This window comes from Euprymna scolopes, chromosome 2, assembly GCF_053919585.1.
Source record: "Euprymna scolopes isolate OS-2025 chromosome 2, ASM5391958v1, whole genome shotgun sequence".
NCBI classification, from domain to species: Eukaryota; Metazoa; Mollusca; class Cephalopoda; order Sepiida; family Sepiolidae; genus Euprymna; species Euprymna scolopes.
In genome coordinates, this window is record NC_136483.1 from 180040619 (window position 1) to 180057129 (window position 16511).

The 16511-nt window shown below is 32.1% G+C and overlaps 1 protein-coding gene across 2 annotated transcripts in view; it reads right to left on the reverse strand.

The window, feature by feature from the left end:
* Positions 1-16511, reverse strand: part of LOC145299251 (uncharacterized) — a 121335-nt gene that overhangs the window by 30693 nt on the left and 74131 nt on the right. For both annotated transcript variants that reach the window (XM_080144387.1, XM_080144386.1), the window contains exons 18-19: positions 13132-13249; positions 10185-10292 (exon numbers count right to left, since the gene is read on the reverse strand). In XM_080144387.1, coding sequence (XP_080000513.1) covers positions 10185-10292; positions 13132-13249 — 226 coding nt within the window. The remainder of the gene's footprint in view (positions 1-10184; positions 10293-13131; positions 13250-16511) is intronic.

Sequence of the window (16511 nt, forward strand, 5' to 3'; positions counted from 1 at the left end):
TAAAAATATAATTCAACTTGAAAATATTATTTTAAAAAAATAGCATAGTCTGTATTCTAAATAATTACCAATATCTATTACATGATTGTGATTCTAGAAATATCTCAAATTTAAGGCTTAAGCTTAAAAAGACTTAAGAAATTAAAATTCAAGGTATCTTAATTTGTGTCTACTGATTATGGATAAAATATAATTGAAATCTGAAACATTTGAATTTTCAAAAGGAAAGTTGTGTCTTTATTATGCCTTCAAAAAAGATTAAAATAATTTAGTGAAAGTATATTTGGGGAAAAATGGTGAAATCCTTCTACCGCTCCATTAGATTTCTCACTGCTGATGCAATTCTCTATGTATATAAAAGCCACGTACATCCAAGGATGGAGTACTGTTGCTACATCTGGGCAGGAGCTGCTAGAAAGGTCTTATCCTACCTTGACAAAGTTCAAAATAGACATTGTAGCCTAGTGGGGAATGCTCTTTCTCTTCCCCACAGAAGAGACATTGCAAGTCTGTCTCTGCTTCATCGTTATTTTCATGGCAAGTGCTTGTCTGAGCTCCAATCTATGTTCCTCCCTTGCCAAACTTTCATGAAAAACACTAGTCTAGCTGAAACTACTGTCAATAATTTCCCCCGCTCTTTATCTGTGCCTAAACCTAAACGTAGATTCCATGAACAAAGTTTCTTTCTTAGAACTGCATGACTGTGGAACTCTTCTGTTTGTCTGTTTTCCAGCCGACTACAATTTGGTAGTTTTCGACGTAAACAAATTCTTGATGAACCGTCACCTTAAGTAATCCAATTTACTAAATTTCCACTTCTAATGATTACAATGATATTATCCCATTGACTACATTCAATAACCCTTATCCTCGAGTGGTCTCCAGGCCTTGATAAGTGCTGACTCCTATGTAAAAAAAAAATTAATGTCTAATATTTATTATTAAACTTTCACAAAAATCAAAGGTTTCTGAATTTCTACAAAAGTCTTCCATACCCTCTTTACATAAAACTAAAGGCACCGACTTTTTATCTTGAAAAGATTCATCACATAATAATATTTAACGAAAAAAAATTGTTAATATTTATATAAAATCTTTTTTCTCTCATGTCATTTTCAGTCATGCCACAATTTAGTGACTTTGCCAAATTAAATTAAACAAAATATTATGCACTGTTATGCGCATCTGCTGTTTTCCAAAATTCATAATGATTAGTTCCAAAATTGTAATGTTCCAAAATTCATAATGATTAGTTCCAAAATTGTAATGTTCCAAAATTCATAATGATTAGTTCCAAAATTGTAATGTTCCAAAATTCATAATGATCAGTTCCAAAATTGTTGTGTTCCAAAATTCATAATGATTAGTTCCAAAATTGTTGCGTTCCAAAATTCATAATGATGAGTTCCAAAATTGTTGTGTTCCAAAATTAATAATGATCAGTTCTAAAATTGTTGCGTTCCAAAATTCATAATGATGAGTTCCAAAATTGTGTTCAAAAATTCATAATGATCAGTTCCAAAATTGTTGTGTTCCAAAATTCATAATGATTAGTTCCAAAATTGTTGTGTTCCAAAATTCATAATGATCAGTTCCAAAATTGTTGTGTTCCAAAATTAATAATGATCAGTTCCAAAATTGCTGTGTTCCAAAATTCATAATGATGAGTTCCAAAATTGTTGTGTTCAAAAATTCATAATGATCAGTTCCAAAATTGTTGTGTTCCAAAATTCATAATGATCAGTTCTAAAATTATGTTTCAAAAGCATAATGGTCAGTTCTAAAATTATGTGTTTCAAAAATAATAATGATCAGTTCCAAAAATCATAATGATCAGTTCTAAAATCATGTGATTCAAAAATCATAATGATCAGTTCTAAAATTATGTCTTTCAAAAATCATAATGATCAGTTCTAAAATTGTCTTTCAAAAATCATAATGATCAGTTCTAAAATTATGTGCTTAAAAATCCAAAATGGTCAATTCTAAAATTATATGTTTCAAAATTCATAATTATCAATTCTAAAAGTATATGTTTCAAAAATCATAAAGATCAGTTCTAAAATTATGTTTCAAAATTCATAATTATCAATTCTAAAATTATGCGTTTCGAAAATCATAATGATCAGTTCTAAAATTATATGTTTCAAAATTCATAATTATCAATTCTAAAATTATATGTTTCAAAATTCATAATTATTAATTCTAAAATTATATGTTTCAAAATTCATAATTATCAATTCTAAAATTATATGTTTCAAAATTCATAATTATCAATTCTAAAATTATATGTTTCAAAATTCATAATTATCAATTCTAAAATTATGTATTTCAAAAATCATAATGATCAGTTCTAAAATTATATGTTTCAAAAATCATAATAATCAATTCTAAAATTCATAATGATCCAATCGACAAAATACAATAAAACTGATTTTTATTTTTAATTAAAATTCTATTTGATTAGTTTTTTCTAATTTTTGGTGTACTTATTTTTACCTGATACATAAGTATATCGAAAAGTTTTCCTGCTAATTTATTTGGAACTGTGATTTTCACCTGTATAACTGCAATTTTCACTGATGCCCAAACATGTATAAGCATCAGTTTGTCCTCAAACATATGATGAAGTTATCTGAAGTATGTATATAAATGGATAGATTGAATAATACCTTATAAGATTATTTTATTCAGTCTTGGGACCAGTGTAAAGGCATTGAAATTGGAATGTAATATTAAGATTGCTGGTTGGTTGGTTGTTTTTGTTTTACGGCATATCAACCTTTTTCAGGTTATTTAATGCTGAATCTAGTGATTTTGAGGAACGATTTTTTAATGGAGTATATTTGTTTTTTAAGTCAGATTCTATTTAACCCATAGTTGGGACCCTAACAGGTACTACCACTCCGGGTCAGAGTGGACCTGGGAGCAATGGCAATTAAAGGGTGGCTCCATACTCCCCAAGGCCCACAAGCTGGAGCCTCACCATCGGATATGGTTTAAAGTCATATCCAGGATTGTTGTATAAAGGGTTCTTTTTAAATTTTTTTATAAAAGCCAATTTTTTTAAGATATGAGAGTATGGTATGGGGATTGTTTTTATCAAATAACTCTTTAATATTGTTTTCTTTGTAGAATCGATTTCTTACTGTTACAAAATCAGTACATTCAATTAATATGTGTTTGATTGTGAGTGGTGTTTGACAAGATATACAGATGGATTGGCTTTCTTTTTATAGGAAATATGATTGGGTTAAGTGAGTATGGCCTATTTTTATTCTTGTTAGTTTGACTTCTTTTCTGTTTAATTTTGTATTTTGTTCTTTTTTTTTTGATTTTTGGCATGATTTTGTGAAGTTTGTTGTTAGGGTGTTCATTCCAGTAGGTTTGCCATTTCTCTGTTGTGTATATGTTGATGCGTCTTTTTAGATCACTGTATGGAATTTTAAAATTTGCATCGAGATTTAAAGCGTTTTTTGCTGCTGAATCTGCTAATTCATTACCTTTAATACCGGAATGGCTCGGTATCCAGCAGAAAATGATTTCTTTTGTACTGTTTAATTCAGTTAATTTTTGGAGTAATTTTGCGATAAGGCGGTTGTCCATAATCGCTTTTAGAGTAAATTGGGAGTTTGAAAGGATTATAAATTTGTTTTTTTTTTGCTATTAGAGGCGTGTTTGAGAGCTAGGATTAGAGCATGTATTTCAGCACTGAAGATTGAGGTTTTTTTTGGGAGGTTTGATCGTTTTTTGATTGATTTATTGAGTATTGCTGCACTGGCTGTTGCGTTATTTTGTTTAGACCCATCTGTCTAAATGTGTGTGGTCTGGATACTTTTCTTTGATTTTATCTAGATCATCATGATAAGTTATTGGATGAGTATGTTTCTTTTCATATTTACTTAAACTTAGGTCGATGTTAGGGGATATGATTTTCAAGGGAGGGGTTTTGAGTAGGACAGTTTCGTGAATTTTGGTTATGGGGAGATTTGCTTCTTTGGAAATCGATTTTATTCTAAGCCCAAAGCTTAAAGTGCTATTGTGTGCTGGATTTGTGGGGTTGGCTGTAAGTTTTGTGTAGTATTTTAGACCAAGGTTTTGATTTCTAAGCATTGGAGGAGTTTCATGTGCTTCTGCATATAGGCTTTCTACAGGGGAGGTTGGAAATGCTTCTAGTGCTAGTCTTAGTCCGGAGTGGCATATTGTGTTGAGGGTTTTTAGATATGACTTTCTGGTGGATTGATATATGAAGCTACCATACTCTATTTTTGATCTAATTAATGCTCTATATAGTTTGAGTAGTGTGTTCTTGTCAGCTCCCCAATCTGTATGGGCGATGACTCGTAAGAGTTGTAATGCTTTATTACATTTGGTTTTGATGTGATTGATGTGTGGAATGAAATTTAGTTTTTTGTCAAAAATGATTCCCAGGTGCTTGTGTTAGTTTACGAATGGAATTTTTTCAATCTGTAAGGTTGGGTCAGGATGGAGTTTGCATTGGTTACAGAAATGGATGCATTTTGTTTTAGTCTTGGAGAATTTGAAACCATTTTTCGTTGCCCATTTATTAATTTTATTTTTTGTTATGTTGTAGTTTTCTTTCAATAGTGTGAGTGTATTTAGATCTGTAGCTGATTGAGCAGTCATCTACATATAAGGAGCTATGTATATCAGGAGAGAGTTCTTTTATAATGTTATTGATTTTTTATGTTAAAGATAGTTGTTGATAATATGCTGCCTTGGGGCACTCCTTGATTTTGTGGGTCTGATAAAGTCGAGTCTATGCGAACTTGGAAAGATCTGTCTGTTAGGAAGTTTTTTATGAATTCAGGTAATCTGCCTCTTAATCCAATGTTGTGGAGATCTTTTATGATACCGTGTTTCCAGGTAGTTTCATATGCTTTCTCAAGATTGAAGAAAACAGATGTTACGTGTTCCTTATTGATAAAAGCTTCTCTGATGTAATTTTCGAGGTTAGTGATGTGGTCTATACATCCTCGATTTTTTTGGTATCCACACTGGATTTTAGAAATTATTTTGTTGTCATCTAGATACCATATAAGACGATAGTTAATCATTCTTTCACACGTTTTGCATAGGCAGCTTGTGAGAGCTATTGGTCTGTAGTTTTCTGGGTTTGATGTATCTTTTCCCAGTTTGGGTATCGGTATTATTGTTGCATTTTTCCAGGAAGTTGGGAAATCTGTTTCCCATATTTTATTATAAATTTTGAGAAGGAGTTTTAATGATTCTGGTGAAATTTCTTTAAGGAAGCTGTAGTGCACTTCATCTGATCCTACAGCTGAGTTATGGGATTTTTCTATGGCGGTTTCTAGTTCATTGAGTGAGAAGATTTCATTGTAAGGCTCTTGGTTTTTGGAGTTAAAGTTTATTTTGTACTTTTCTTCATGTTTCTTAAGTATTTGGAATTGTCTATTGTAGTGTTTTGATGATGAATTTTCGGCAAAGGTTTTAGCTAGTGTGTTAGCAATATCTTTATCAGTTATTTTCTGTTTATTTGTGAGAAGGTGTTTGATTGGATTTGGATTATATTTTCTAGTTATTTTTCTAATCATTTCCCAGACGGTTTTGGGTTTAGTGGTGGTGTTGATTTTGTTGACAAATTGTTGCTAGCAGGATCTTTTGCATTCTTTAATTGTTTTTTGAGTTTTAGCTCTTTGGTGTTTGTATTCTATTAAGTTGTTCGTTGTGGGTTGTTTTTTAAATTTTCTTAAGGCTGCCTTTCTCTGTCTAATGGCCGTTTTACATTCTGAATTGAACCATGGTTTGTTTTTTTTCCAGGAGGAGAATTTTTGGCTATTGTTATGAGTACTTCCGTGAATTCTTCTATTGTTTGTTTGGATTTGATGTTCTGTTAGTTTTAGTGAACGAAGTTCTTTAAATTCGGCCCAGTTGGCTTTGTTTGTGTTCCACCTGGGTATGTGGTTTTGGATGGAGTTACTGTAATTAATTATAATAGGGAAGTGATCACTTCCACAGGGTTCTTCGTAAGTGCTCCATATATAATCCAAGAAGCTTGATGGATCACACATGGTAAGATCAATGGCACTAGTTGATCCGTTTGTTGGATTTAAGTATGTGGGATTTTTTGATTGAGAAGGCACAAGTTATTTTTGTTAATTAATTGTTCAATTTTGTTTCCTTTTGAGTTTGTAACTTTACATCCCCATAACGTACTGTGGCAGTTAAAGTTTCCTAGGAGAATGAATGGTGAAGGTAGTTTTATTAAATTTTCTAGTTCATTTTCATTTATTGGTTCATGAGGAGGGAGGTATATTGAGCAGATTGTGATTGTTTTGTGTAATGTGACTTGAGTTGTAATTGTTTGGAGATTTGTTTTGACAGAGAAATTGCTTTGAGGTATGTTATTCCTTACAAGAATTGAGGTGCCTCCATTAGCATGAAGGCAAATAGTTGTATTGTTCATAGTTTGGTGTTTTGAAATGGTTATTGTAGGAAGGTTTCTTGTAAGCAGACAATGGCTGGGTTGAAGAGTGAGATAAGTATAAGAAGTTCATTATAGTTAGATTTTATTCCACGACAATTCCATTGGATAATTTGTTGTGTTTTATTTCTATCCATGAGGTTATTTAGTTTTCCTCTATTTCCATCTCTTTAGAAATAGAGTTTTGTCGGAGTTTGTGTCTTTCGTGAAGTGTTTTGCTGGGTTTTTTCTTTTTTTTTGTTTGGATCTGGACGTCAATCTGGATCTTGCTTGAGATGTTGCTGTTTTGGCTTCTTGTTCATTTTTCCCCTCTTGATTACTTGTGTTTGGTTCTTTTTTTTTTTTTTTCTAGGGTGTTTTCGGTTTCCATTTTTTCTAGAATTTGGAATCTATTTTCAGTGTTTTTTATCATTGCTTCTGTTTTTATTAATTTCTGGAGATTGTTTTGTTGGTTTCTGTGATAATTTTTTTAAAGGTTCTGTTGTGGATGGAATATTATTATCTTTGTTTGAATTTGTTATTTCTATTTTGTTTCCCAGATTTGAGCATTTTTCTTTTAGGTTATTTTGAAATTCTGGCCATTCTTTAATGTTTAATGTAATCAGTTTGTTTATCAGTTCCCTATATTGATCATGTATTTCATTATGTTGGTATGGTTTAGTTGTCTTTTTTGTTGTCTCAGCATATGTGTTGTCTTTCATGTACGTCTCAACTATTTTTCTGGCTTCTGGAAAGGTTGTGTTTTTTTGTACTTTACTTCTATAATTTCTCTTTCTTTTTTATATGATTTGCATATTTTAGAGAAGACCGGGTGATCTTCTTTGCAGTTTGTGCATTTCACCTCATTTATGCATTTTTCTTCGCTGTGGTCAGGCTCTTTGTTGCTGCATTTTCCACATATTTTTATTCCTTTACAGGCTTCTTTATGATGTCCATATTTTTGGCAATTGAAACATCTTAATGGAGATGGGATATATTGGTCTACTTTTACATTAAAGTAGCCAATTTTTATTTCTTTAGGTATTGTTGGTTTGTTAAACGTTAATATGTATGTGTTGGTGGTTATTATTTTATTGTTTCTTTTTATGTTTATGCGGATGTGGTTGAATACCCCTTGTTTTTCTAATTCGGTTTTTATTTCTTCTTCAGTTGCTAGCGATAGTTCATAACTTCGAACTACTCCTTTCGAAATGTTTAGTGTTTTATGGGGAAAGACTTTGCACTTTTACTCGTGGAAGTTCTTCATTTTGAGTAGAGATTGAGCATCTCTAACATTGGTTATCTCAACTAGTAGATTTCCATCTTTTGTTTTTTTTTTTATCATTTTTGGTTTACTTTTCGTGGATAATGTCTTTTCTATTAAGAAAGGTGATAAATTTCCAATTTTTTTTATTTTCGATTAATTCAATAACCAAGAATCGTGGGAAGTTTCCTTCGTCTATAGTTGGAACGGTTTTTGTAGTTTTTAATTTTTGTTCTTCATCTGAGCTTGAGAGGTCAGAGTCAGAGGAATGGTTTCTTTTAAGGGTTTTGAGGGAGATGCATTTGTTTTTATCAGCCATGGATTTTGGGATTTATTTTTCATCAACCACGCTACCTATCCACCTCGGAGTCCAAAATTGGGGCATAGTAAGGGGGAAACCCATTCGCCTTGACCATGTCGGGGCTACGTGGAGGATATACTCTTTTGGTAAGGCATTCTCAAGCACAATATTTTCTGTTCAATATGTCCTCAAAAATACATTTGTTCAGATGGAGTGTTGAGTTCTGGTCTTTCCAATTGATTGACCCTTGCCACCACCTTCTAGCACTTACTTGGTTTGCCTATTTTTTGTAGTGGGGGAAGAAAAATAAAATAAAAAAAAAGGTGGGAGTACCTTTAAGTTTTGTTCTTTGTTGTGGTAGTTGGTACTTTGGGTGTAAATGCTAAGGCTTGGCGTGACTGGCCGATTGGTCGGATCGGGCCTCTCCGACTGCCCGTCTAGCCGAAGTAAGGGCCGAAGTAATGTGTTGCAGTGCCTAGACTTTTATGCACCCAGGTCTAGGTTAGCTCAATCACCAGGATCACGTCCTAAGGCATTACGGGTAGCAACCCACGGCTAACTGGTTGCCCAATTGAGGGATTTTTACCTTCTGCAGGGGGGGGGGCAGTCGGCTTATTCTAGTGCCCTACCAACAGGGAAAAAAGGGGGGGAAGGGGAGAGAGAGGGGGCCGACGGGGTTGGGAAGTAGGGAAGGAAAAGGAAAGGAAAGGGGAAGGGGGTTGTTGCTTTTGTTTTTGCAGAACATAATTAAGTTTTACAAAAGAGAATAGAAAACAAAAACAGAAAACCGATGTAGGTGCATTTCGTCTCAGGAAGTCAATAGACAGCCTGATCTGGTAGCACGAGTATTGAGATTGTAAAATATAAGAAGCAGCATTACAAAACTAATAAAAACGGTAAATGGTTACAGGGAAGACCGGAACAACTAGGATTAACTACTAAACTCTATTAGCAAATGAAATATGACTATTAGCAAAAAAAACAAAAAAAAAAACTATATTACTCTATTAGCAAAAAATAGATAGAAATCGCTCCAGACAAGTCATGAAGCCACTTGATCTGATAAGGAGCTAAAAAAACAAAAAAACATTACTGTAAGGTCAAAAACTAGCCAATCATAAGTGTTTGTTACATAAATTCATACCTAAAAAACAGCAATTCTTCCCCCCTTTGTAAGAAACATTGCTCATGGAATGTAAGGACTAAAGGACAAAATATTTCAAATTATAGGAGACATTTGATATTTTTCTCAGTCTGAAAATTTATTAAAACAGATTTCAGAAATTAAATCTGATTTTTTTTTGGCTGATAGAGTAATATATATTTTTTGTGCTAATAGAGTAATATATATTTTTGTGCTAATAGAGACATATATATTTCTTTTGCTAACAGAATAATGTATTTTTTTTTAAATAGTGTCATATATATTTTTTTGATAATAGTGTCATATATATTTTTTTGATAATAGTGTCATATATATTTTTTTGATAATAGTGTCATATATATTTTTTTGATAATAGTGTCATATATATTTTTTTGATAATAGTGTCATATATATTTTTTTGATAATAGTGTCATATATATTTTTTTGATAATAGTGTCATATATATTTTTTGATAATAGTGTCATATATATTTTTTGATAATAGTGTCATATATATTTTTTGATAATAGTGTCATATATATTTTTTGATAATAGTGTCATATATATTTTTTGATAATAGTGTCATATTTTTTTGATAATAGTCATATATTTTTTTTTCATAATAGTGTCATAAATTTATTTTTTTTTCATAATAGTGTCATAAATTTATTTTTTTTTAATAAAGTCATTTTTTTTTGATAATAGTGTCACATATTTTTTTGTTAATAGTCACATTTTTTTTATTATTCTAATAGTCATTTATTGTTGAATAATTTGCCAGATAAGATTAAGAATATCAATGTCATCAAACATTTTATGGTGGAATTGATTCAGAAATAGTAAAAAAAAAAAATAATAATAATAATTTAGATGGCATTGTTGGGAACTACCAGACAAAGTATTTAACAGAATCTGATCCATTTACTAATATTTTATTAATGGTGTAAATATTCTGTACATGAGAAAATAATTAAAAAGGAAAATGTCCAAATTGGGAAAACAAACAAATAATAAAATGCATAAAAAATTACCTTGGTTGGAAGTCCTGCAAATAGTGCAGACGCCAATTCGTCTTGCTCCCGTTTCTCGGCTGAATCTACCTGCGGTGATTCTTCTGTCTTTGAACTACCACTTTGAACCTAAAGAATTAATAAAGTTAAAAATAATATTGAAAGAAAAAAAAATGTATGTAAAAATTAAATTTTCAAAAACGATAAACAAAAAAGACAGAAATTAATTTTTCAAAGAATACACGTTCCTCTTCATTATGTGATGCTTGTAAAAATGAGGCTAGAAAACAGAAATTTACATAGTAATTGTCTGTATTTTTGAGATGAGGTGTTTTCATTGATTGGGATTGTCGGACTGACTTCCTCATTTTGGTTGTTATAGTCACAACGTTTCGGCCGTTTTACCCTCCGGCCTTCATCAGGTGTTTCATTGCAATTTGGGCACCTCTGATAGAGAGAGAAAACCTTGAATAACAACATAGGTTTAACATTAACAAAAACAGCTAAGAATTGTCCTAGTGACATATGGCCGAGTGATCCTAGACGTTCTATCAAAGTTTACAGTTACCCAAAGGTGCTGAGTTCAATCCTGAACGAAGGCAGTAAAAAAGTAACAATCAAAACAGAGAATCAGCAACTATGTCCCAGAGCCTAGCTGGAGTTCGAACACGGTACCCCCGTAATAATAATAATAAAGGGTTGGGCTCGAGACTCCTAACAAACGGTTCCTCAGTTAGAGACAAAACACCTGATGAAGGCCGGAGGGTAAAAAGGCCGAAACGTTGTGACTATAACAACCAAGATGAGGAAGTCAGTCTGACAATCTCAATCAAGAAATTTATATAAAAGCAGAAAAATGGAAATTTTTATTTGAAGTTAAAGTTTTAAAATTAGGTTGATTGGTTGGTTATTTTTGTTTTGCAACATATCAACTCTCATCTGTGAGACTGAATAAGATACTTTAGGGTGAAATTCACATTTAATGACCTCTTACAATGTGAATTTACTTTCACTGAATTTTATATTTCAATCTGGATATAAAGTCAATAATAATGTTACCTAAGGCCATTTTTTTCTTTCATTCCTATTAAATAGTACCTTACTTCCAATGTTTATGTATAGACACACTTTCATATCCACACAATCTACACAAAGACTAAGCATTTATTGCCTCTATGTTAGTAAAGCCATTTATTTTACTTCCTATCAAATAATATCTTACTTCTAATGTTTATGTATGGACACAATTTGATTTCCACATCATCCAAACTGAAACTAAACATTTTTGGCTTATCTCTACGTAAGTAAGGCTGTTTACTTTTTTATTATGCATATTAAATAGTACCTTCCTTCCAATGTTTATGTATGGACATATCCAAACCATCGAACCAAAAACTAAGCATTGTTGACTTGCCTCTACGAAAGTACATTGCTGCAAGAATGCTTTATCGCAGCTATGAAATATTTATGTTCAAATGTTAAATATAAATTTACTAATTATAAAACAATTAATGTTACAAGTGATAAATTATATTAATTTTCTTTCCCTATTGAACAACTAATGAAAAAATATGCCTCCTTCTGAAGAAAAAGCTATGCTTTATTATATAGTGAAATCATAAATTTTGGAGTTCATTTTCTTAGTTTTTGTATGGAAGATTTGATTTATTTTTGCTTTTTATTTTTTTTTTGCATTTTTTGTGACTGCTTGCTAGACTGTTTATAGTCGATTTGATTATGGATTTAGTGAACACTGGTTTGAGATTATGTTTCTGAATGTTTTAGATGAGGATTAATAATATTTATTATTTGGATTATTCGGACTAGTGTTCGCATCTGGAGTGTTATTTCCACAATGTTTCAGGTGATATATTCATCAACCTTCTTCAGATATATCTTGTCGTTTTGTCAAATTTGGGAATCTGCACAAAATTTTTAACAGAACCCTTTATTTAATCCATGAGGATAGCTTGTTCTCGTTCTGTCATCCATGAGCCATGATCGTGTAAAAGTTTACAATTATATTCTTTGTTATATATTATTTTTTATTAGAATGGTTTGAGATAAGTAATTTATATTTTTATTTATTTATTTGTGGACTGTTATCTTCATCTCCATAGTTGTTATTGTTTCACCACGTTTCAGCCAACTATTGTTCTTGCCTTCTTCAGGTGGTTAACCGCAATGGGACAGGAATGCTTAGCCTTGTAACTGTATCCTCAGTAATTATTAGTCTCTAAACTGTATCCCCAATAATTACTGCCTTCCATAGTGGTTGTTGCCTCAGCAATTTTTTTGCCAACTAGTCCTCTAGCTTGCTTTGGGTAAGATTGAAACCACTATTTTCAGACAATACTCACCTGAAACCGTAGAGACTCAATGCCTTTATCCTCTGTGTGAGGGCCTCCAAAGCATTCCTATCCCATCCCAGTTAACGACCTGAAGAAGGCCAGAGGAATAGTTGGCTGAAACATGGTGAAACAATTATGAAGATGAGGATAACAGTCCGCAAATAAATAGATTCTTTGTATCATCCGCATGGAGGATTGAACCTTAAACTTCCAAAAGAGTCTCACTTACAACTAAATTTTATCTAGTATTTTGTTCGTTATGCTATAGGTACTCCTTCCGAATTGTATCAAACTTATTATTGGTACACATATTCTGCTGGATAAATTGCTTTGCCTTGGAACTTTATGAACACTAATCTCAGATTGTATTGAACTTATTGGTACACATATTCTGCTGGATAAATTGCTTTGCCTTGGAACTTTATGAACACTAATCTCAGATTGTATTGAACTTATTGGTACACATATTCTGCTGGATAAATTGCTTTATGATTGCTTTGCTCATTTTTAAAACATACTTGTGATTGATCCTACTGCTGCAATGACTATTGTTGCCATTTTATTTTTACTGATTCCATTGGTTTATAACCCTACAAAGACGTGCCAAAGAACATTACCATTGACGTTTCGTTGCTTTCTTTCTGTCCTGAGTTGGTTTTGTCCAATGTTTCCTGAATAAGACCGTCTTTGGACCAAACTTGCTTCACACCTTTCAAAGCCAAATGTTGTACAGAGCTGTAAAAATATTTTAAATGTCATAAACAATACACTGATATATAAATATATAAATCACTTAGCTCAATCTTTTGGGTGATGAAAGGTGGAATAAATACAAAAGCAAAAAAAAACTTCAGACGATACATTAAAATTAAATAGACTTTTTGAAATAAATTAAGCATCACATCAATTTTAATAGATAAAAATTTATTGAAAGAAGTAAAGCATCAAATAATAAACCAATTGTAATAGAAAAAAATTAGATAAATGAAATAAAAGTTTTACTAAATGAAACACGTGAAAAAAAGTTTTATGCTAGGTACAATTAAAAAGTTTGAACTATCTCTCCCTTTCCATCAAATTAAATTTAAGACGAAAATATTTCATATTAGCAGTTCAGTTCAGCTTTGTTCAGGCCCTATGTACTGTTCATAACTTTATGTGCATGTGTATATATATTAAAAAGTTTGACTCATATCCAGGTAACCTACATCTAAAATTTCAAGTGTCTAGACCCAAAATTGGCAGAGAAGTTTGGTAGAGTCTGCAAAGGTCAGCTCTTTCAACTTTGACCTCTTGGCAGCCAAATTTTCGCCTAAAAACTAATTAAAAACATTGCTGCATGTCTGAATACCCTTTATGTAAAATTTCAAATGCTTAGATCCAAAATTGGCTGAATATTCTGCTAGAGACTACAAAGGTCAAATCTTTCTTTTTCTTTCTTTTTTCATCCGAAAATCGATTAAAAAGCTTGCCCTATGCCTGAATACACTTTATATAAAATTTCAAATGTTTAGACCAAAAGTTGGCTGAGTAATTTGGTAGAGACCGTAGAGGTCAAATTTTTAAAAACTTTGACTCCAATTTTGACCCCTTAACATTTATTGTTTTTGGCTCAAATCAAATTAAAAAGTTTTATCCATATCAAAGTAACCTACATCTAAAATTTTAAGTGTTTAGACCCAAAAATGGTAGAGGAGTTTGGTAGAGTTTTTAAAGTCAAATCATTGAACTTTGATCCGTTGACAGCCAAATTTCAGGCCAAAAACTGATTAAAAAGGTTTTCCCAAATCTTAATACCCTTTATGTCAAATCTTGAGTTTATAGACTGAAAATTGACAGAGTAGTTTGATAGGGAATGTACACACACACACAGACAATTTCACTTTTATAGATATATAGATACACAATAACACAGAAGTACCAGACTTTGCAAATGAATTATGCAAAAAAAAAAAAAAGTAAAGCATGACTTATCTCCACCCTACCCTACAATCAATTTTACATAAATAAAAAAAAGGACATAAATTTAAAATTTTATTAGATTTAGGAGCAAATTAATTTAAAGACTAGAAAGTGGACATTGGTTTTACTTTCAGCAGCCGTGTAACTTTCGCTTCCTTTATTTTGCCCTTTAATCCTCACATTCCATGAGCGATGTTTCTGACAAAGATGGAAGAATTCCTGTTTTCTGGGTCGGAATCTATCCAAAAGATGAAGAGAGAGAATGATTCTTAAACTTTTGATCAGTAGCAAAGCATTATCTGTTTTGATATGACACTTCGTCTCTTCTATCCTTGGTCAGTAAAAAAATCCTTCTAGTTTGAGGTAATTTTTATTTTTTGTCCTAATCTAGAGTACCTCTCCACATAAAAACTGACCTTGCATTTAGTTCTGCCCTAGTAGGGAGGTAAGTAAACAGGGTTTCTACTGCCACAACTATAAAAAGGAGACACATCACAACTGACTACTTTTGTGTATCAGCACAATACGCCTGTGAACTTGTTGCAGGAAAAGGGGCTGTCCCCTTTTCCTGTAAGTAAGAACATTAGATAAGTGGAAAATGAGATTAGGATAGACCGAGATTCGAACCATGTAAGCAAAGTTCAGAGATAGATTCAGAAAATAGAATGTTAGAATTTCGCATTGTTAAATTTCATATAAAAAAGTTTAGATATGTTTGTTTGCAAAAAGAATTTAATTGTGCATTCTTTTATGGAAATTGAATTAAAATAGTCAGCTAAGAAAATGATGAAAAATACAATTTAAAAACATATTGAAAAATAAGTTAGGTTGAAAAATAGCTTAGTGATAATTCTTTGTTGAAAAAAAGTTTTTTGGAAATGTATGTTTAAGCCACGTGAGTCGATCACGTTTTAAGACCACACACCCGACGTCATAGCAAAAATGAATTCTCAATATAGGAGCTAGGCAGTCGAAGATCAGGGGCAGTCGAGTCTGGATCGAACAACCAGCAGAGTCGGTTGGACAGAGCTGATATGATAAGAGGAGGGTCCTTTTAGAAGCGAAGGGAGAACGTTTAATCATGTAGATGACTTTGAATTCCTTGACGTCATCATCTTTCGACCGGTCGATACGATAATAAAGTTATCATGTTTTTGTAAAACTGTGTCGTGTCGTCATTCAACAGCAAAAGTTAATGTGTGAAACATCCTTAATATAAACTTTGTACAACCCCATCCTAAGTAATGTGTTCCCCTCTCCATCATAAGTAATGATTCTCCCCTCCTGTGTTAAAAGAACTGATCACCCTCTCCTCGCTAATATATGTTATAAAAAGAAAGACTCCAGAACGGTATAAATATCTTCTATCTCTCCCTCATCATCATCATATATATATATATATATATATGTACCCGTCATCTTAAATATGACCCCATCCTATGCAACAAACTGTGTAAGAATCAATAAGATATCTATATTCATGGTCTTATAAACCTCATATACGGCATAATCACATTTGACATACGGGTTCCTGTCAGATCACCAAAGTTTAGCAATGATGAGCCTGGTTAGTACCAAATAGGTGACCATTTGGGACTTCTAGGTGTTGTATGTGCTCTCTGCTTATCTCTGCATTGTTTCCAGTTATCCTGAACTTCTTGCCACTGGACTCAAGCAGTGCCGATTCAGGAGAGGTGAGGTTGAGGAATGCGCAGCCCTTGCCACACAATTACATGTGCAGCTGCCCCTACAGAGGGTATCCTTTGTCTTTTAAGATTGAACGGAGGCATCGATAAGCCTAATGTAAAATTTTGTGAAAAACTAAATAACAAATTTTGAGAAAATCACAAGAATAATGGACTTAGCAAATAACAGAGCAATGAACCATGAGAAAAGTTCATTCTGATTAACATTGTAGAACTGGAAAAAAAAAAAATGGTTTAGAATTTTGGAGAAGAGGATTGAAAATTTGCATTATTCAGATTATTTTGACTACTGTTTCTATGCAGGACATATTTTTTTTCTTTTTTATATA